Source organism: Pogoniulus pusillus, chromosome 17 (genome assembly GCF_015220805.1).
Source record: "Pogoniulus pusillus isolate bPogPus1 chromosome 17, bPogPus1.pri, whole genome shotgun sequence".
Taxonomy (NCBI): Eukaryota; Metazoa; Chordata; class Aves; order Piciformes; family Lybiidae; genus Pogoniulus; species Pogoniulus pusillus.
Genome location: NC_087280.1, coordinates 15,142,928 through 15,164,934, shown reverse-complemented (window position 1 = coordinate 15,164,934; position 22,007 = coordinate 15,142,928). Strand labels below are relative to the sequence as shown.

Sequence of the window (22,007 nt, the reverse complement as noted above, 5' to 3'; positions counted from 1 at the left end):
CCCTGAACAACAACACCATGGTTTGTAAGAGGCACCAAGTGAAAGTCTTTATTATAACACCTTTGCAGAGCCCCAGCTGGTGAGCTCTCATTGCATCTGTGAGCAAAACACCTTTGGACCCCATCTCTACAGCTGGAAAACATGGAATTACTGACTTCCACTACAAAATAGTCACCATAGCTCCTCACATCAGCCTCCTTGATTTGTTACTAGGAAGGTATAAAAAGTGTTTGCAGAGGCTGTTTGGCATATTAAATAATCCAGAGGGAATTCTGCTAGGAAGAGAGCTTGGAGGATGCTAAGAGATCTTGGAAGATCCCAGGAAGAGACCTTTCCAGGCTGTTGCTGGCTAGAATAAAATATGAAATGGCAGAGAGAGACACTTTAAAGTGCTTGACTGTGTCTAAATAAATAGCAGCATCGATGCCTCCTCAGAAGAGCTGACAGGGATGGAGAGTGACCAGGAACAGTTCTGAATGGTTAAAATCTGGAAGCCCAGACAAGGCAAAAACCTTCAGTCATGAATCTAGAAAGATCCAGCTTCCCAACAAGGGTTTTAAGCACAGGAGACAGAAGGCGTTCAGCTGGAGCCCAGAGGACAGGACTGCAGTGTATTCCTCTGGCATCTACTCAAGGTATCCACACCCAGAAAGGGATCAGCAAGCAAACATCTCCCATTTACTCAGCACAGGCTATTGGCTATCAAAACCCAGCCTGTGCTGCTAAGAAAGCAGTTTGGATCCAGCTGGTCCCTGGCAGCAGATTGTTCCATCAGTCTGATCAAACCCAGGGGATCCCAGCACAGCATCACCTTCACTTTAGGGCTTTCTTCTCCTAAAAGAGACAAGAAAAAAGCCACAGACAAGTTTCGGACTTGCCCCAGCAGTAGCTTCGCTTAACAGCACTCAAAAGCCTTCTTCTTTCTTCTGCTGGGTCAGGCTCAGGTGTCCTGTGCTAAGCAAGGCCAAAACTGACATAGGCAAAGAGCAGAGCTATCAAGAAACATTTTATTTCAGTTCTTTAACCAGCTCAAACTCATGCCACAGGCAAACTAAAGGATTTACTATCTTGCAGCAAGGCTGTTGCAAGCAGTAATGGCCACCTTGAGTAGGCTGTAGTAAAGTCCATGAAGGAAGAAGCAAGAGGAGGGGTTTTAGGTTGGACATGAGGAACAATTTCTCCCCCTTGAGGGTTGTCAAGGCCTGGCCCAGGCTGCCCATAGAAGTGGTGCTGTCTGCATTCCCAAAGGGCTTTCAAAGCCATAGAGATGTGGTGCTGAGGGCCATGGTTTAGAGGTGACCTGGCAGTGCTGGGTGAATGGTTGAACTCCACAACCTTCAAAGTCTCCTCCAACCAAAACTATTCAGTTATTCCATGACCTTTCCCTAGACATTTCACTATCTGCCTCGGTTTCCTCTCCTTCCTAAATCATACTAGAGCAAAGACAGAGGTGATTCCTATCTATCTGAAGACACAGAAACAAAGGTGAAGCTCTCACTTTAGATGCCATGAGGAAAGATCATTCCCTGCTGCAAAGGAGAGTTGCACTTACTTGGGCTGAGCATGATGCTGATAGCCAGGTCCAAGAACTGATCCTGCTCTCATCTCCACTGCCACAGAACACTGAGAAGACACAGAAAAGTCAGCATCTCCTGCTCATCTCTCACTCAACAGTCAGCATCACCCCAACTTACCACCCAGATCAAGCATGAGGTGTCCCACTCCTTCCTTTTTAGCTTACCCTGGTTTCTACATCAGTCCATTCAGAGTCTGCAGCATCCTCAGGTGGGTCAGGATTGGAAGGGGATGATCTTCGCTTTCTCCTGGAGGAGGAGGAGGAATAGGGAGGGAAAGAAAAATGTGACCAACACGAGGTATGTGGGCAGATCCTCACACACAGGGACAGGTCTCCTCCTTCATTCTAAATGGACACCTTGCTTTCAGCAGCACACCAACTCTGAAAGCACCTACAGCATCTAGAAGCCACTCAGTTATTTTTGTGTGACTTCCTGGTCGACTGAGCAGCTTCCAGTCCAAACATGTGGATGAGAAGTGGCTGCCCATGTGCTGCTGGAGTTACACCACCTTTAAAAGGAAGACCACAGCTCACCCAGTTGGAGATTCTTGCTTCAGTGTCTCAATCTCTGTGAACTGCACAGCCTGTCCACCACCCCTGGTCTTGAAAACATCACCCTGGAAAGCAAAAAAGCAGTTCACAAGGTACAGTTTGATGGCTACAGGTCAGGTTGTCACAAGAATTAAGTGCTTACAACTGTCACTGCTTGCAGATCAGCAGCCACCAACTCACTCCCCTCCATTAGACATCTTCTCTTGCCATACAGAGGACAATGAAGAAGGAACACCATCTACCCACAATGATCATGCAAGAAACCTAGAGAGCAGTCAATGTGATAACAAGTATTTCTGCATGATTATGACTAAGTGACACCCCAGAAATCACATAATGGGCTTAAGTTACAACAGTTCCAACCCACAGCATGAACAGGAATGTCATCAGTGATGCAAGACTTGGCTTTTGGCTGAAACCTGCAGGGTTGTTTTAAAAGAGGGAGAGCTTTGTAAATATCAAAGCTTAAGATGACATCATTGGAATGCCCCTAACTGTAGGGAAAAGGAACTAAAAGCTTCTTGCTACAAATACCAAAGCTCTCAGTTTGCCTTAGGTAAGGCCAGTCAGCACTTTGGGGCCCAACCACTGCAAGGTTTCAAAGCTTGGGCTGTCTCTGTTTGGCTGCTGACTACTAAAAATTATGTTCTTGGAGCATCTGAACATCCAACTCTGCAGCAAGCTTACTTAGTGCTGGTGGAGATCAAATAACATCAAGAGTGACTCTGCTGGTGTAAATCAACCAACATCACCTCAAGACTGATTCCACAAGATCAACTGCAGCCACAACTCCAGAAAACTTTTTGTTCCAAATGGATTATTCCATTTTACTAGGGAAAAATTAATTTAGTTCATGGGGAAACAGTGACTGAGCTAAAGCAGAGAGTAGCTATCACTCACCTAACAGCCAGCTCAGCCCTAACCCTTGCCAATGGTTGATACTGAAGTTCATCATCGCTGCAGAGAAGCATTTCTAGGCTCTAAAAGCAATTTTGGATCCACCTACACAAGACTTTCAAACAGAATCTTCCCAGCTGGAGCCAAGTGTAGCTTTTCTGTAAGCCAGCTGCCAGAAGAAGGTTTTGGAGAGGGTTATCACCAAGTTTGCTTTACCTTAATGAGTTTGGTTTCAATCTCCCCATCAGAGGCCAGTTCCTGGTGTGTCAGCATGTACTTGTCACACTTAGCTAGGGCCTTTTCACTGGCAGCTGCCACCGTGATGGCATGAGGGACGTGTGGCTGCAGGACTGTGTCAGTGGGCAGGTTAGAAGGTGGTTTGTGGTCCACCCACCTCTCCCCAGCTGAGCGGGACCGTCTGTGTCTGAGGCGAACTGGAGGAGCATTCTGAGCAGAGTGGAAGAGAAGCAGAAGCAAATCAGCACACAGGAGATCTCAGAGGTGATCAGCAGGAGTCAACTGTGCAGGTTTGGTTAAGATGTGTTTGGGTCAAGATCAAAGCTTGGCTCCTGAAGTGCTGTCAGAGTTACCAAGAGTCCTGAATAGCATCATGGACAGATTATTTCTGCACCAATTTCCTGCTCCTTGTCAGTTTTGGCTGTTAGCCAATCTGTGCCATTCCACACCTCAGGATAGAGAATCACAGTTCGGGTGGGAAGGGACCTCTAGAGGTCATCTAGTCCAACTCCGTTGCAGTCAGCTGGAACACCTTCAGCTAGATCAGGTTGCTCAGAGCCTCAACGAGCCCTATCTAGAATCATTCCAGGCAGGGGGCATTTCCCACCTCTCTGGGCAACCTGGGTGAGGGTTTCACCAGCTTCAGTGTCAAACATTTCTTCCTTCTCTCTAGTCTGAATCTAACCTCTCTTAGTTTCAAACCATTGCTCCTTGTTCTTCACTCCTTCTGAGTTTCCAAATCCAAACAGATTGCTATGAACATATTAACCAACCAGAAAAGACAAATTTATCTTTTCATTGAAGCATTCAGACATTAAAATGTATTTCTGAGGTAGCAAAGCAAGCAGATCTGAGTATGGATTTCCAACATCTCCAAGAGATTTGTGAGCTCCTCACTCCTGAGTAAATAGAGCAGAGGAAGCAGCCTCTGTGCTGACCTTCCTGAACTCAGCTGTTGGAAATCCATGAGAAATGATCAAAGTTTGGATATTTGTATTTTATGAAGGTTACTGGCAGGTGCTCAGGAAAGTCAGAACATTCTGGAAACTTGCTTAAAAACCTCCTCCCCTTTGAGACTTCTTAATGGGCTTTCAGAAGAGTATCTGTAGGCTTTGTTCCTTTTACACACTTCATATTAGAGACCTCTGAATAACAGTAAGGTTATGCTCCAAACCTAGAAATGCAAATCTCATCATCATCAATTAGGAGTTCTTTAACCAACAGATACAGAATGGTTTGGGTTGGAAAGGACCTTGAAGATCCTTGAGTTCTAACTCCCCCATGCCATAGGCAGGGACACTTTCCATTAGAACAGGCTGGCCAAGGCCCCATCCAACCTGGCCTTCAACGCCTTCAGGGAGGAGCCATGAGATTGGCTCTGCCCTTCCCACACAAACCCCTTACAAGTCTAAAACAGCTCTTCAAAATTCAGCCTCTCTAGGGAAATGTGGATTTCAGCCAAAACAATCTGCCAGTAAAACAACAACAAAAGGAATTTAAATACATTTTCACCCCCTTTTTACTAGGCAACTCCTTAGTTCCATTGGTGGTTTCAGGAAACAATTCTGCCAAGGTGCATTAGAAGTTTTAAGGGGTGGGCATGCTGCTGCTGGTGATGTCTGACTGTGGCAGACACAGAAAAAGATGTTGCTCACATCTTTTGCTTTGCTGGCAGTGGTTGGTTTATTAATTAATTGGAATAAAATTTGTTTAAAGGCATGTCCCTGGCTTTAGAGGGCCCAGCAAGTGATGGAGATTTTGAAGAACAATCCAAACTAAATTGTACCACAATGAACTTTCCTCCTTTGTACAATTCATTTTGATTTCCCTGAGCCACTGTGACAGCGAGATAATGTGACAGAGACACCACCACTACAAACAGGGCTTTAGTGGAAAGAAAAAAAGTCTCCCACCTGTAAGCAAAGCCCCCAGAACTTTAACACAGACGTGAAAATCAGGGCAAAGAGTTCAAGTTAAGATTCACCCAAGCAAAATGTTTGTCCAAGCACCATTTCCAGCAGATATGGTTCACAAAAACCACCTTTTAAGCTGCCCAAACAGATTGCAGGCTGCAAGATAGGTTTGAGGAGACAAGACACAAGTTAAAACATGAGGACACATATCTAGAGGAAAGGTCTAGCTAGTTCAGAGCTCCTTGCAAGGGCTAAGTGCCAGCAAGAAATACACAGGTGCTTTGTAAGGAGTTTCTAATCATCTAGTTCAGAAGAGAATAAGCAGTGAAGCTTGATTTGGAAGCAGTGATAATCTACTGGAGATACACTGAGGGGAGAACTCTACTCTATGTTAGGTATGTTGAGGGTCAGAGCTGTTGCAAGGAGCTTTGGAGCCAGACCAAGCAACACTACATTTGAGAGGAGCAGCACTAACCCTGCAGCATTGATCCTCTTCTATCTCTAGCTCATCTCTACGCCTGGGAACCTCAATGACTCCAGTCCAGCACATCCCTCTCCTTCTGTCTGAGGTATTATAGTCTCTACTTTGCTCTTGATGTCTACTCCTTGCAGTGGGTGTGCCACTGGTCTGCTTGTGTGAAGGGGTTTTCTGCTCCCATTCCAGCACACAGGAGGCCACAGAAATGCTGCCACAAGAATTAGAACGTCTGTGCAGCTGAGGGTTGCTCACCAGCTGCTGGCTGTGAGGGACCTGAGCAAGGTTACTAGAAGGCTGGAGAGAACAGGAAAGAAGTTAGTGAGCACACAGAAACATCAATAAACCAAACCAATACAACCTGCAGGGTGCCAACCCAGCATGGGTTTGGAGAGACATGGTGTGGCAGTGACAGCATGAAGAGCCACTCCTCCAACACCAGCATCATCAGAAGAGAGACACACAAATAATGAGCACTGATAAAGGCAACAGGAGACAAAGAATTCAAACCAAGTTCTGTGCTTGGTAACCATTTCCTAGCCATTGAAGTGGTCTGCACTTCATTCATTGTCCCAGATCTGCTTATTCCCCTCTATCCAAAGGTGTTTTCAAGGCAACTCACAGGCACTGGTGGAGGAGACACAGATCTGGGAACAGGCTTCTCTCTGTCCCTCTCCCGTGAGGGCCTCTCTGGTTTTTCAGTCTTTGGTTCTGTCACAATGGCTTTCAGCTGCTTCAGCTTTTCATCTTTCACCCAAAGTTTGTTCTGCATCTCCAGCTGCTTTGCTGCTACACGACGCTCCTGCAAGGGAGGAACGGCATGAAGGACCGCACACAGACTTGGGCTGAATGTCTGAAGGGAATGAGATATTCCACATGGAATGGAATTCTTCCCCAGGGAGATACAAGCTGTTGGAAACAATAGCAGACCAAGCTCAAAACAGACTTTTCAGATCATACAACTGTCCCCCGGTTAATGCCATCAGCATTTTGCTTCCTAAAGGATGACAAATGAGAGCATGGTTAAAACTACATCAGTGGTCCTGAAGCAGTAAGCTCAGCCCTCAGATAACACAGAATCACAGAATATTAGGGGTTGGAAGGGACCTTGAAAGGTCACTCAGTCCAACCCCCCTCTCAGAGCAGGACCGCATAATCTAGTGTGAGTTGCACAGGCCTTGAAAGTCTCCCAAGGAGGAGACTCCACAACCTCTCTGGGGAGCCTGTTCCAGGGCTCTGGCACTCTAACAGTAAAGGAGTTCTTCCTCACGTTGAGATGGCACTTCCTGTGCTGTAGTTTACATCCACTCCTAATGCTGCTGCTTCCCAAAGCAAAGCCACCCAGCTCCTCCAGCAGTCACTTACACACTCCTTCTCCCATTTCATGGTTGTTTCTGTCACCATGCCCTGCAAGCGAGCCTCCAGCCTCCGCTTGTCAGAAGCCTGACGCTGCAACTTCTGGTTCTTGTTCTCCAGCTCTTGCTGAAGGCTGCGCTTGTCTTCTTCATAAATGGTGGTGGTTTTCTCCAGAATCTCAATCTGCAGGAGGAGAGGAAGGAACTGATTGTGTGGCACAACCAACCAAGCCCAGAATTATTGGTAACACAGACTGGACTGTGTTGGCTGTTGTACAAATAGCCCCAGAGAAGTAGTCCCCAAACCAAAAAGGTTCAGGTGTTTCACAGCTGAAGTTGCTCATTTTCACCTATTTAAAGCTTCACCTCATAAGAATGCCATCCCATCCTTCAGTGTTATCAACCTCACTACTCAACTTGGTGTCATCTGCAGACTTGCTGAGGGTGCCTCCATCTTGCTGTGTCATTGATGAAGATATTGAACAGCACTGGACCCACTAAGGACCCCTGAGGGACACCACTTGTATCCCATCTCCATCTGGACATCAATCTATTGACCACTACCCTTTGAATACTATCATCCAACCAATTCCTTATCCACTGGGCAGTCCACCCATCAAATCTACCTCTAACCAGCTCAGAAACAACAATGACATGGGAAACTGTGTCAAAAGCTTTACAGAAGTCCAAATAGATGAAAGATACCAAGAAGCTTGTCAAAAACAGGTAGAAAGAGGTATCCTGACCTTGTATTCCAGAGTCTTAATTTTCTTCTCCAGACGTTCCATCTCTGTTTTCTGCCCTGTTATTGTTTTGTCTCTTTCAGACAGCTTTCCTTGAAAATACTTCTCCTTGGATGCAACATTGGTGTCAAAATCTTGCAGTATCTTTCTGAAGGCAAGCACTGCAAGAGAATTATTTTACCCTTCTGACTGTATCTCTGTAGCAGAACCAGGTCTGGGTTTTCTCCTCTCCATTTCATGCTACCAGCAACATCATTACCTCAAAATCAGGATTGTTTTTTAAAAGACAAGTTGTTTCTTTCATGAGATCCCTTAAGTAAAAGACTCCCAAGGATGCTAAAACCTCCAGACTGAGGTTGCAACTCTTACCATTTTTGGAGAACTCCTCTGACAAGGTTTGCCTCATTTTACGGCGTTGCTCCAGTACCTCGATCAGCTTTGGAAGTGTCTGCTCATTGTTAATGTCCAACAGCTCACAGGGAGGCAATGGAGGGAAGTTCTGCAAGAAGGTGTCTGAACTGAATTGCTCTTCTGTTTCTGCAGGATTGAAAGCCAAGAGAGTCTGTCAGCAAACACAAAGCAGGACAATTCCACCTGACAGAGGCCAGCCCAAGATCATTCATTTCACAGCGCTATGGAGCAGACAGAATCATTAATGAGAAGAAGTCTTCAAAGATGACAGTGTTGAGAAAAGATTAGATGTGACATTCTTGATTCATGGCTTTATAACAGCTCCAGGCAACTCTTGATGCCTAAGCATAGAAAGTATCACCCTCAGCAGAAATTTCCTTCCAGGAGGTGCAATAATGAGACCATGAATTCAACCCATCAATAACAAAGAATTACTCTGAGACTTACACAAGAACTGGGTTTCTACTACAAGTAGCACTGCTGTAGGAAAAGAGCAGGAACAGGAACAGAGGAGGTTTACAATTAAGTGGCATTCCTCCCATTAAGACATCATAAAGTTCACCAAGGGCAAGTGTAGGGTCCTCCACCTAGGGAGGAAGAACCTCCTGCACCAATACAGGTGAGGAGGGGTTGACTGGCTGGAAAGCAGCTCTGCAAAGTAGGACTTTGGAGTGCTGATGGGACAAGGTCACCCTGAGGCAGCAATGTGTCCTCGTGGCCAAAAGGACAATGGTGTCCTGGGGTGCATGAAGAAGAGCAAAACCAGCAGATAGAGGGAGGTTTTTCTCCCCAGATAGTCTAGCCCAGTGACCCCACATCTCCAGTACTGGGTCCAGTTCTGGGCTCCTCAGTTCCTGAGACTAGAAATTGCTACTGAGTCCAGCAGAGGCTACAAAGATGCTGAGGGGCCTGAAGCATCCCTGAGGAGGAAAGGAAAAAGGCTGACAGCCCTAGGGCTGTTGAGCTTGGAGAAGAGCAGCCTGAGAGGGGATCTGCTCAATGCTCAGCAAGAGCTAAAGGGTGGGGACAAGAGGATGGGGGCAGAATCTTCTCAGTGGTGCCCAGAGGGCACAAACTGCAACTCATCTGAAGATGAGGAGAAAGTTCTTTGGTGTGAGGGTGCTGGAGTGCTGGAGCAGGCTGCCCAGAGAGGTTGTGGAGTCCCCTTGTCTGGAAAGCTCCCAAACCCAGGTGGCCACTGTGATGCTAGGCAAGCAGGGAGATTGGACTGGATGATCCCCAGAGGTCCCTTCAATCCCCACCACACTGGTATTCCTTTTGCCTTTCCAAGGCTCAGACAGCATTTTAGAACAGCCTCAGTCCCCACCAGAACAGCCTGTGCTGTCACCACCACACTCTGGCACTCACCTCCATCTATGGGGCCGCCCCGCAGCTCCAGTTTCCGTGCCAGCTCCTCTCTGAAGGCCTGGTTCCTGTAGCGCCGGCCTGGGGTTAACCCACAGAGGGCTCTGTCAACAGGTCTGGCAACTTCCACTTCTTGGGTCATCTCTGCGAAGCGCATGACTTGCTGTAAAGAGCAGAGGGTTAACAACACAACCAGCCAGAAGCAGCACAACGGCAGTTTGAGGGCAAATAGAAGTGTTAGAGGGAACATGAGCAAGCTGTTGTCTGAAGTAGTGCCCAACGAGTTGTGACTCTGAAGCAGAACATCCAAAAACCATCCAGTATCACCTCCCCAACCAACCATCACTGTGAGACAGCTGAAGTCTTTTCTAAGTACAGTCATAGCAAGGATTAAACACCTAAATGTGGCTATTTGGACTTCTGGAATGAAGAGAAACCTTTCCTGGTTTGGAAGCAAGTGGCAGTGTCATTTTTAGGAGGGAAAAATAATGAATTTGAGGGCACATTTCAAGTGAATCATAGAATTGTCTGGCTTGGAAGGGACCTTTAAAGGCCATCTAAATCTAAATTCCTTGCAATCAGCAGGGACACCTGCAACTAGAGCCTCATCCAACCTGGCCTTGAACACTTCCAGGGTTGGAGTCTCCCCAGCTTCTCTGGACAACCTGCTCCAGTGTCTCACCATGCTTTTCTAATGTCTAGCAGCTCCAGAAAACAACATCTATTGCCTCTCTGGGCTGCCTGGGCCAAGGTCTCACCACAAAAGTTTTCTTCCTTCTCTCTGGCCCATATTTGCCCTACAATATTATGTGACTATCATCTCACCTGCCCAGGCAAGGAAATATATCATTCCTCTGACCTACTAAACAAGACCTCAGTGATACAGAGGAAAGAAGATGGATGGAACGAGGTAAAATCTGTATAGTTACCAAGCTCTCCTCGTAGTCCTCAGCCTTGGGATTAACACACACAATCATTCGGACTTTTCCTTCCCCGTCAAAATAGTTCTTGAAGAGGTGAGTCAGTTTGGAGTCTCTGTATGGCACCATCTTGAAATGAGGTAGAGAAAAGATCTAGCAAGCTTTCTTTACACCAGACCTTCACCAAATCAAAGGATAATTCATGTATTGCACACACACCTTATTTGTTCCATACATCTGGTTTTCCCTTAGGACTTCAATGCAGGTTCTTAGCGTCATGAGGGACTGATTAATATTACCTTTAAAAAGCAACACAAGGAAAACAAAGAATGAATCTGGTGGCAGCCACTTGGATTAGTCTCTCCAATTATTGAGCAGTTTATTTGAGAAGAAACTGGTTAAGTTACAAATTTCAGTTAAAGTTAAGTTACATTTGTTAGACAAGTGCTCTAATTAACCCAAGTGCTGCTAAAAACTTCTGCTTTCCAGATTGGAGGGTTTATCAGATCAGACAACTGAACATCACAAGAGAACCCTTCAATTCTTCCTGTGATGCCTTCTCTAGTAGACAAGAGTAAGTTGACCATGGATTAGTAGATGAAGTCACCAGGCTGCCTGAAAGTGACACATACCTGCCTCTCGCAACCTGCTGCCTTCAGCTTTGGTTCTGTTTGTCCTTTCACTTCCAGCCAGATCCACCAGTGACAGCTGGCTCAGGATGATCTGCTCCTTCTCCTGTCACAGAACACACACCAGTAGCTTCTACATTGTTCCTTCTACCAGGGCTGAGGGGAATACCCAAGCTTCTTCAAACCAGCATGCACACTTAGCATAGCAGAGAATCACAGAAGGGTCTGGATTGGAAGGGACCTTAAAGCAGCTTCCAACCAAATCCAATGCCCCTGCCATGGGTAGGGACCCTCCCTACCAGACCAGGTTGCTTAAAGCCTCATCCCACCTGGAGTGGGACACTTCCAGGCTTGGAGCCTTCGCAGCTTCCCTGGGCAACCTGTTCCAGTGCATAACCACTCTCATGGGGAAGAATTTCTTCCTAAAGCCCAAATGTGTCTAGAGAAGGGACTGGAGGCTGGTGAAGGGCCTGGAGCACATGGCCTGCGAGAAACATCTGAGGGAGCTGGGGATGGTTAGTTTGAGGAAGAGGAGTCTGAGAGGAGGCCTCATTGCTCTCTACAACTAATTGAAAGGAGGTTGGAGCAAGGAGGGGGCAGCCTGTTCTCCTTGGTGTCAAGTAACAGGACTAGAGGAAATAGTTCCAAGTTGTGCCGGGGGGGGTTCAAGCTAGATATTAGGAAGTATTTCTTCCCAGAAGGGGTTCTCAAACATTAGAATGGTCTGCCCAGGGCAGTGATGGAATCACCATGTCTGGGAATGTTCAAGCAGCATGTGGACCTTCAGTGCTGGGTTGAGGGTTGAACTGGATGAAAATGGTACAGACCTTAAAGAACCTGCCCCAGAACTCACCTGCAGCACATTATCCCCATCAGCATCCAGGGGTGCCTGGGCCAACTTTATGATGAACACACTGTGAGAGCGACTTGATTCTCGATTCAGCTGAGTGTTTGCAATCCTCCTCTTCTTCTGACCTGGGAAGAAGGAAGGAAAACAACCCCTCTGAAAACATTTTAACCAGTCAGTTCTGTTTTCATCAAGATCATGCCCAGGATAAAGTCCTTTGTACTGAACAAGATTTTACCTCTCCAGAACACTTCAAAAGCTTCTTCTGTAGATTTTACCTCAACTTCTGTGCAGCCTGTGACATACATGTTGTGATTCTGGTCCTCACGAAGTAGTTTGGACTGGGGAGGTCTTAAAAATAGGGAAAAAACAAGTCACTAGAATTGAGTAGTTTGTGGCACAAATACATCACACAAATTGTCTTTCAAAGTGCCAAGTTCAGACTGAGGATGCTAAGATACAGCAAATGGAAGAGGAAGCACAGGGACACACATCTAGCCAAGATTAGTGACACTTCAGCTACTGCTCTAATTTAGAAGCTGTATTTGATTGCAATTCTTACTGCAAATCATGGCTTTGGGTGGCAGCTACTGGTTTTCTACATGCATGCAGAAGCAAGATGGCTTCAGCAGCATTCTATAGTCACTAGTGAAGCAAGGAGTGAGAGGAAGCCAGTCTATTTTAGTTGACTTTCTGCTTCTACTGACAGAATTTGCTTTCTTTTTGACACTTATGCACGTACATCAAGTCAGCATTTCGCACAGGCGTGTTGCAACTGTTCCACCTACCAAAAAATAGGGTTAAAAAGAAACAAACACATTAAGTCATTCTGTTTGTATCCAAAAGCTTTTCATGTAGAACAACACTGAAAGTTCCAGAAGTAGAAACAATCCAAAACACCCAAGCTGAGGGATGGTTTTTTGGTTGGGTATGAACACAATATTAAACCAAATGATTTTATTCAAGCCTTTCTCACATCAATAGCTTGGAGACAGTCCTTGATGGTTCAGCATGTTTTGCTCTGCTCTTTGTTGATCTTTAATTAACACATGTACTAATTGGCATTGGGCTTTCTTTAATGGGTTTAGAACTTAAATGTATTCAAAGATGAATTTGCAGATTGGTTTTAGGTTTGGGGTTTTTTTCCCCCTATGTCTCAAGATTTCAGACATCAGCCAAGCACGGCTTTCCAAAAGCTACCCAGAATTTCCTTTATGAAAAAATTAATTTGCTGCTTTAATGCAAATTACAGGCACAAAGTTAATTAATATGCAAGCCTTCTTTAAGTGTAAAGCTAGAAAAATAGCTGATTTTGCCCAATATGCTGTTTCAAGTCAGCTATTTCAGCTTACTCTTCAAGTTGTAGTCACCTGCTAGGAGCTAGCTTAAATAGACTAAGAATCTCAGTGGGATACTTTACACTGTCTAACAAATTAAATACTTGCTTATTAATCTCTTATTTTAATGAAAGCATCAAGCCTTAACAGGAATACAACTACGTGGCACACTTCAGTATTACAATCTGGACCCCTTTGCCATCACTTTAAGGTGATTTTAAAGAATTCTCATGAACTGAGCCAGACTTGCCAAGACCAAAGTCACAAAGACACACTGGAGCTCCCACAAAAGCATAATTCAAGCAGGAAACTCACTTGGGTTTTATAGGCTCAAAGGGGTTTTCTTCCAAGAGGTCATAGATGTAGTTGTTGTAGATCTCTATATAGGAGACAAAGACACTGTAAACATTGTCTTCATCAACTTCTTCCACTTTGCAGTGGTCTTGCACATTGATCATGTCAGCAAATTCTGGATCAATCTGTCTCCTGTTGAAAACACACAGAGAAAGTGATTGTAGTGGAGCAGTCACAGACAGGGAATAACTCAGGCAGCAGCCACACAGTTAAAAGAAAATAATTTCTGATGACAGACAGTAGGGTCTGAAGTTTCACTCATGGATTAATAGGCACAAACCCCAGACTTCTGTTGACTGATTCCAAGTCTTCTGATCCAAATACTTGATTGTGCAATCGCTCAAAATACTGCATGGTCTTTGGAGGTCCCCTCCAACCCAAACCATTCTAGGATTCTACTGTGCCCTAGTGGGGCCACATCTAGAGTACTGGGTCCAGTTCTGGGCTCTCCAGTTCAGGAAACAGGGAACTACTGGAGAAGTCCAGTGAAGGCTACAAAGATGCTGAGGAGCCTGAAGCATCTCTGTGAGGAAGAAAGGCTGAGAGCCCTGGGGCTGCTGAGCATGGAGAGAAACAGCCCCAGAGGGGATCTCTGCTAAATGCTCAGCATGAGTAAAGTACGAGGGGCAAGAGGATGGGGACAGACTCTTGGTAGTGGTGCCCAGTGACAGGACAAAGGCAACAGGCAGAAACAGTAACCTGGGAGGTTCCACCTGAACAGGAGGATAAACTTCTTTGGTGTGAAGGTGCTGGAGCCCTGGAGCAGGCTGCCCAGAGAGGTTGTGGGGTTTTCTCCAGAGAGCTCCCCAACCCACCTGGCCATTGTGACCCTGAGCAAGCTGCTGTGGGTGCCCCTGCTTTAGCAGAGGGGTTGGACTGGATGATTTGCAGAGGCCCTTTCCAACCCCCACCATGCTGAGATTCTCAATAACCTACTTTTCCAGGTATATTTATTTGTTGGGTTTTTTTTTCAAACAAAGATGAGTTAAGGCAAGTTAAAACCCAGAGAGTAACACTGAGATTAATCTGGTTCATTCTTGTCACAGCAGTTACTTACTTGCCAGAGGGAGTTTTTGGCACAGGCATGGCATCTCTTTTCTGGCGCTCTAAGAGAGCATCTACTTCACACTGAACTTCCACACCATTCTTATCATCCAGCTTAAAAACCTGAGCAGCAAGGTTTAGACAACAAAGTGACAAACATTAGAGAAAAGATCCCATTGGCCAACAAATGACTTGATCAAGAGATCTGGAGGTGAAGGAATACCACATCCTCTACAGAAAACAGCCATTTCCGAGATGCTTCCTAAAAGCTCTCAAAGAAATGTCTGCCAATGTCACTTCAAATATATTTAGATAGCCAAATTCCAGAGCTGTTTGATCACAGGAAAAGCCTCACATTGTGTTCTAGGCTATTTTAGATAAGCTTTCCTGTGGTTTTTGACTTTGTGATGAGTTTTCATTCCATTTCTCAGAAAGGTTCCTCTTCTTTTCATTGTTTTCAAGTTAATCAATTCTAGTTACAGCCAAACAACACATCTTCATGAGATGCATATCTCTAGCTACTACATCTGCTTCTTTGGCCCTGCTCTTCAGATCCCAGGGGAAAGAAGGCTTTTTGGTTGGTTTTCTTATTCAAGGGCTCCAGTCACACATCTAGACAGCAGAGAAACACTTCAAAACACAACATTTTATCCACTGTTTGGAGGCAAAGACACTCACAAACCGCTTGGCCTGGAAGGGACCTATGCTGTTGAAGATTGTATCCAGACATCGTGGGAGAAGTCCTCCATCACCAGGAGATCCTGTCATGGTGTGGGTCTTCCCACTGCCTGTCACACCATAGGTGAAAAGCAGACCTAGGAGGGACAAGAGATTTGGGTGATCGCGTTTGCTGTCACCTAAAGATGCTCAGTTATAAGCACAAACTCTTTCTTGGGTCAAATAAAGATTGCCAAAAATAATGACTTCTCCTGAACAGTCAACAGGAAATTATTCCAGCCCAGCAAAAGCCACTCTCATCACTGCTGTTTGCATAAAGTCAGACTCGTTTGGGTGGTAATGGGCTTTTCAAAGCCATCCACTCCAACCCCTTACAGTCAAGCAGGGACGTGCAACTGGAGTTGCTTGCTCACAGCCCAAACAACCTGACTGCAAAGGGTCCAGGGATGTGGCATCTCCCACCTCTCTGGGCAGCCTGGGACAGGGTCTCACTGCCCTCAGTGTCAAACATTTCTCCCTTCTCTCCAGTCTGAATCTCCCACTTTCAATTCAAACCATCATCTCTTGTCCTGTCACAAGAGGTCCTGCTCAAAAGTCTGTCCTCAGCTTTCTAACTGCCTCCTTGAAGCGCTAAAAGGCCACTGGAGGTTCTCCCTGGAGCCTTCTCTTCTCCAGGCTGAACAACCTCAACTCGCTCAGCCTGGCCTCACAGCAGGGTGCTTCCAGCCCTCCTAGCATTGCTGTGGACTCCCTCTGGCCCTGCTCCAACAGGTCCATGTCTCTGCTGTGCTGAGGACTCCAGATCCAGCCCCAGTCCTGCAGACGGGGTCTCAGCAGGGCACAAGCCCTTCCGTCCACCTGCTGCCTACACTGCCAGGGCTCAGCATAGGACAGGTTTGCTCCAGAAGCACACAGTGCTGCCTCATGTTCAGCTTTTCACCCACGACCACTCCAAAGTCCTCCTCAGGGCCTATCTGTTGACTGTTTCTGAGGAGTCTGACACAACCTAGAGATTTCAAGGACCAGCACAGCAATATCAAACCATGCCCAGAAGATCAGGCCCTACAAACTGCCTTATGCTGTCATGAAAGACAAGAGCAGCTTCCAAAGATGCTGTATAGGGAAGGCATTGCAAGCAAGACTTTCATCTTTTTACCTGGCAAATAAATCTTGAGCCTTATGAAATCACTTACCATTTTTCCCACGAATGAGATCTTCCACCAGAGGTTTAGCCACCACATCAAACAGCTCCTTCTGCGCAACAAGGGTGCCAAACACTTCTTTAAATGAATACTGAGTCTGAAGAGAAGACAGAATCATAGAAGTGGTGAGGTTGCAAGAGACCTTTGAGAATATTAAGTTCTCTCTCCACCTGTCACCCACATTCCTGGGGGCAACTCCTGGGCCCAGCACTTCTGCATTAAAACGTCCTTCAAGCAGTTTAAGCATTCGCCAGCCTTGCCTTAGCTCCTTTTACCCCTTTCCTCCACCTCGCTAGAGCTTTTTCATAGATGGGAAACATTTGATGGCTAAGGGTGCATTTTTTGCACCTTTTGTTTTTTCGGACTTAAAAACGTGTATTTCTTAAAGTGCAACCTAGAAGGCTGGGGAAAACCTCAACAACAGGGCCTTGGAGCCCCCCCCTCCTCGTTCTCCAAGCAGCCATTTCAGCCCAGCTCCAGGGCAGAGGACACACAGACAAAGGTTTCCCTTACCTCCCGGTACTCCCCGTTGCGGAATATCCGATAGCCCTCAGGTGGGTGGATCTGCACCGTGGTCTCGCTGATCACCTCGATACAACATTCCTGGTCCGGGCCGCTGAGGGGCCGCACCCTGCAGTACACCTGGGAAGGTTTGGGGGGGATCAGGGCCCCTTGCTCCTCGGAGCAGCCCTAAAGGGTGGCAGCAGCCCGTGTCCCCCAGGAACGCCCTCACCGCAGGGGCTTCCCCACGGCCCTTCCCCTGCCCAGCGGCACTGCACTTACCCCCACGGGATCCTTCAGACTAGGGTTGGACGGCTTTTTCAGCGCCGGCCTCCGCGGCGTCCGGGCCCTACTGTGACAAGGGGAACGAGTGAGGGTTGGCCCCTCACGAGTGGGGCAGGGGCGACCCGGGGCGGCCCCTCGGGAGTGGGACGGGGCGACCGGGACAGGCGGGACAAACTCAGACCGAGGTCAAACCGCGCCCCGTGGCCGTGCCGGGAGCGAAGAAGGACTTACGCTGACTTCATGTCGCGGGGAAGAGGCTGCTATCGCGACCGAAGCTGCTGCCGCCGCTGCTGCCTCTCCGGTCCTGCTCCGGCTCCAACCGACTGCACCCCGCGTCCGCAGCGATTCAAATTGGACCAATCAGCGAGCGGCGGCGTCTTGCGCCATCACGTAGCGTGCGTGCTTGCGTACCGCAGAGCCGCCAACCAGCGCCCACCCCCGGGTGCGTGTTGGGGCGGGGGGCGAGGGGGGGTCTGAGTGCCGCACGCGTTGCCATAGCGGCAACCGGCCCGCAGCGCTGTCGCCCCCTGCTGGACACCGCGGGCATAGCTCGGGCGCTCCTTGCTAGGCAGCGTGGACCCGGTGCAGCCCCTGGGCTTTTGGGAAGGGCTAACCTCGGTACAACGGGGCCAGGAACACCGGAGAGAACTGAGACCCGGCCTCGCAGGGATTTTAAACCACTGGTTAAGACATAGGGCTTGGGCCAAGTGCCAACTAGGTGGGCACATGAGGTCATAGAATCACAGATTCATAAAATCAACCAGGTTGGAAGAGATCTCCAAGCTCAGCCAGTCCAACCTAGCACCCAGCCCTATCCAGTCAACCAGACCATGGCACTAAGTGCCTCATCCAGTCTTCTCTTGAACACCTCCAGGGATGGTGCCTCCACCACCTCCCTGGGCAGCCCATTCCAATGCCAATCACTCTCTCTGCCAACAACTTCCTCCTAACATCCAGCCTAGACCTCCCCTGGCACAACTTGAGACTGTGTCCCCTTGTTCTGTTGCTGGTTGCCTGGGAGAAGAGACCAACCCCACCTGGCTACAATGTCCCTTCAGGTAGTTGTAGACAGATGGACCATGGCTTTTTCTGACAGCAGCCACAGTGAAACATAGAAGACAGTGTGTTGGGATTTCGTTGTTGGTTGCTTTTTTCGTCTGAAGGGGGCAAATTTACTTGATTCAGTTCATTTGCACTGAAGCTGAGAATCGACTGAAGTCTGTGATTTAAGAGTGATTGAGCTCAACCTGACTGGTGGCCTTTAGAGCTGTGACCCAGGGCTCAAACACAGTGACCTCATAGAACTGTCTGGGCAGGAAAGGACCTCAAGGATCATCCAGCTCAGCCATGGGCAGGGAGAACTCACACTAGAGCAGGCTGTTCAGAGCCACATCCAGCCTGGCCTTAAAGACCCCCAGGGATGAGGCTTCCCCCACCTCCCTGTTCCAGTGTCTCACCACCCTCACGGTGAAGAACTTCTTCCTAACATCCAATCTGAATCTACCCACTTCCAGTTTTGCTCCACTCCCCTCAGTCCTATCACTACCCGCCTTGGGAGCTGGCCCCAGCCCTGCAGGTGGGGGCTTTAGAAGAGGGGCAGACCGCCCTGGTGCAGTCCCCGGTCAGATGCTGGCTGAAGCAAAGCGTTGCTTTTATTGACAGCCTAATTGCAATTAGCTCATAAGAAGCTAGCTGTCTCACCAGAAGCGGAACCATGGGGAGGAAGCAGCGGAGCTCCTGTGCTGGTTTGGGAAGCTGCCGTGCCCTGGCTGGTGATGGAGCGTTGGAGGCTGCCGGAGCTGCGTGGGGAGCTGGTGCCACTAGATGGTGTGGAACCACCGCCGGCTGCTGCGGCTGCAGCCTTCCTGCGGGGAGCGAGGATTAAACCCGGGCCTTGGGCAGGGAATTCTTCCTTTCCAGCAGTCTTGGGACACCCCTGAGCTCTGCAGGAGCTCCTTTGCACCTCCTTCCCTTTCGCTGCTGCTCTGGGGGTGGATGGCGATGAGAAGGGCAGCCAAGAAGCAATGCTGAAAGGAAACTTAAACAAAGCTTTGTGGTCCTAATTCTGGCATTTAGATTAATTCCTTCGCCTCTCCTAAGATAATTTAATCTAGTATGAATGATGAGCCAGCTGTCAGATGTATTATCTCGCTGATTTTTGGCTTCAATCATCCTGTCAGCAGTGTAAGGCATTTCAAAGGTGTTACTGGGGGGGGGGGGAACTGAGTGGGAGACATGAGAAACTGATATCCAGAACTTGGTGAAGGGGAAACATTGAGCTACAGAATGTGCCTTCAAGTCCTTCAAATCCCTGTCTAAGTTAGCTCTCAAAATGCTGCTGGTTTGGTTTGGGTTTGGGGTAGGGTTTTTTTTTTATATCCCTGGTGGCAAAAGATGTGTGCCCAAAGTGTTTGCTTCTCAGCCCTGGCCACCTTCTGTGTTTTGAAGGCATAATTCATAGATTCTTTGAATGGTTTGGGTGGGAAGGGACCTTGAAGATCATCTAGTTTGATGTTTTTTTTTTTGGCAGGAGCTTTGCTCTGGAGGTCCTTGTCTTGAAGGAGAGAGCTGGGAGGCACAAGAAAAACAGTTGCTGTAGCCACCTTGTCCTGTTGTAAATGTTAACCAAAAGTGCAAATAGGAAACCGTGCTGAGGAGGAGGAGATCTGTCCTTGCTAGGGTTGTGAGGAAGGTGACAGCATGGTGACAACCTGTCTTGACTCTGGGGCTTGACCTTCATGTCCCTCAGCTGCCCTTGAGGCTGCCTTGAGTGGAATTTAAAGGTAGGGTAAGAGCTGGAGCTGCTCTTCTGGGCAGTCACCACCCTTATGCAGTCAACACGACCCTACTGCACCTCCCTCCTGTCTTAGTTTCGGTTTTAATTAGTCACATGCTGTTATTACCTCCTGAGATGGGCACCAGAGAGAACTTCAAAGACTGAAACCTAATGAGTGAGAACGAGCTTTGAGAGCTGCCCTGGGTTCGTGTCGGGCAAGAAACAGGACTTGGATGAGGACTTGGACTCTGTGAGAGGAAATTCAGAGCAGGGAAGGACTTAAGGGTGCTGGGGTAGTACAAAGATGAATGTGAGCCAGCACTCTGCTTTCCCAGCCCAGCCCCAGCCATGTCCTGGGCTGATCCTCAGCAGCATGGGCAGTGTGCCCCTCTGCCCTGCTCTGCTGAGACCTCACCTGCAGTACTGGCATCAGCTCTGGAGTCCTCAGCGTGGCAGAGACATGGACCTGTTGGAGTGAGGCCAGAGGAGGTCACAGCAGTGCTGGCAAGTGTGGAAGCCCTCTGCTATGAGGCCAGGCTGAGCGAGCTAGGACTGCTCAGTATCACAGTATCACAGTATCACCAAGGTTGGAAGAGACCTCACAGATCATCAAGTCCAACCCTTTACCACAGAGCTCAAGGCTAGACCATGGCACCAAGTGCCACGTCCAGTCCTGCCTTGAACAGCTCCAGGGACGGCGACTCCATCACCTCCCCGGGCAGCCCATTCCAGTGTCCAATGACTCTCTCAGTGAAGAACTTTCTCCTCACCTCCAGCCTAAATCTCCCCTGGTGCAGCCTGAGGCTGTGTCCTCTGTTCTGGTGCTGGCCACCTGAGAGAAGAGAGCAACCTCCTCCTGGCCACAACCACCCCTCAGGTAGCTGTAGACAGCAATGAGGTCTCCCCTGAGCCTCCTCTTCTCCAGGCTAACCAATCCCAGCTCCCTCAGCCTCTCCTCGTAGGGCTATGCTCAAGGCCTCTCCCCAGCCTCGTCACCCTTCTCTGGAGTATGGAGAAGAGGAGGCTCCAGGGAGACCTTCTGATGGCCTTTCAGTGCTTCAAGGGGCTGGTCGGAAAGGTGGGGACAGATTTCGAGCAGTGCCTGTTGTGAACTGCTTTGAACTACAAGAAGGAGATTGAGACTGGAGAGAAGGGAGAGATGTTCACTCCCAAGGGTGGTGAGACCCTGGCCCAGGTTGCCCAAGGAGGTGGGAGAGGAACCAGCACTAGTTGCAGCTGTCCCTGCTGACTGCAGGGCGTTGGACTGGATGCCCTTTAAAGTTCCCTTCCCACCCAAACCGTTCTGTGATTCTACAGTTGACGCCTGCTAGCTTGGTGGAGGAGAAGACCTGGGGATGTGCTGTGTCAGCAGTGGCAGGGGGAGCTCAGCATGCCCATCCAGCTCCACTTCCTCAGCCAGGCCTAGCCAAGGCTTTCCAGCAGCAGAGCTGCACTTGGTGGCACTCCATCACATTCCTCCCAAGTCGCTCTCCATGTCTTCGCCTCTTCTTCACATATTTGCTCTGCCTCACGCTCCTGGCAGTGTTTGCTCTGCAAAGATTCCTCTCAGACTCAGCTAAGCACACAATTTACTTGGCTAACAAGGGCTGGCATTTATGGTGGGTATTTCTGTGTACTTGTCGTTCTTTGGTCTCCGTTGACATTCAGTGGGAAGCATTAAAACAAACAGCAGCAGGAGGCTTGCCTCTACCCAAGGCTCCTCTGTGAAATAGCTCAACTGCTTGGAGTCAGCTCCCACCAGTCTGCTGTCAGCCAGGAGGATGGAAAAGCCTCTTTTTTTAAAGCAAGTGGGGCTTTGGGGAAACATTTTCATCTTTGGAAATTCAGCTTTTTTCTTTTCTTTTTTTTTTCCTTCCCCCTTCTCCTCTTTCCAGTGCAAATAAACCCTC

The 22,007-nt window shown here is 48.2% G+C and overlaps 1 protein-coding gene across 4 annotated transcripts; it reads right to left on the bottom strand.

Moving 5' to 3' along the window:
- Nucleotides 1-21: 21 nt before the first annotated feature.
- KIF23 (kinesin family member 23) lies at nucleotides 22-17,645 on the bottom strand. 4 transcript variants are annotated; one of them, XM_064157853.1, is made up of 24 exons: nucleotides 17,553-17,642; nucleotides 17,319-17,388; nucleotides 17,049-17,177; nucleotides 16,527-16,632; nucleotides 15,334-15,470; nucleotides 14,669-14,778; nucleotides 13,573-13,743; nucleotides 12,663-12,704; nucleotides 12,159-12,271; nucleotides 11,927-12,048; nucleotides 11,077-11,179; nucleotides 10,664-10,743; nucleotides 10,454-10,573; nucleotides 9,528-9,687; nucleotides 8,118-8,285; nucleotides 7,752-7,909; nucleotides 7,016-7,189; nucleotides 6,273-6,452; nucleotides 5,651-5,947; nucleotides 3,242-3,472; nucleotides 2,111-2,193; nucleotides 1,742-1,823; nucleotides 1,553-1,623; nucleotides 22-834 (listed from the first exon to the last, which is right to left on the bottom strand). In XM_064157853.1, exons 1-24 carry the CDS (start codon nucleotides 17,561-17,563, stop codon nucleotides 819-821), a joined length of 2,934 nt encoding a protein of 977 aa, XP_064013923.1. In that variant the 5' UTR covers nucleotides 17,564-17,642; the 3' UTR covers nucleotides 22-818. The 4 variants fall into 4 exon arrangements, with proteins under 4 accessions (XP_064013923.1, XP_064013921.1, XP_064013920.1 ...); XM_064157851.1 differs by lacking the exon at nucleotides 12,663-12,704 and having other exon boundaries at nucleotides 17,319-17,385; nucleotides 17,553-17,645; XM_064157850.1 differs by lacking the exon at nucleotides 12,663-12,704.
- Between the last annotated feature and the right edge of the window lie 4,362 nt (nucleotides 17,646-22,007).

Bases quoted from the DNA above. Each gene is read 5' to 3' on its own strand.
- KIF23 (XM_064157853.1), bottom strand. The intron at 17,178-17,318 runs GTAAGTGCAGTG...AAACCTTCCCAG, and splicing joins GTCTGAAGGATCCCGTGGGG to GTGTACTGCAGGGTGCGGCC. The intron at 13,744-14,668 runs GTAAGTAACTGC...TGTTTTCAACAG, and splicing joins CCAAAAACTCCCTCTGGCAA to GAGACAGATTGATCCAGAAT.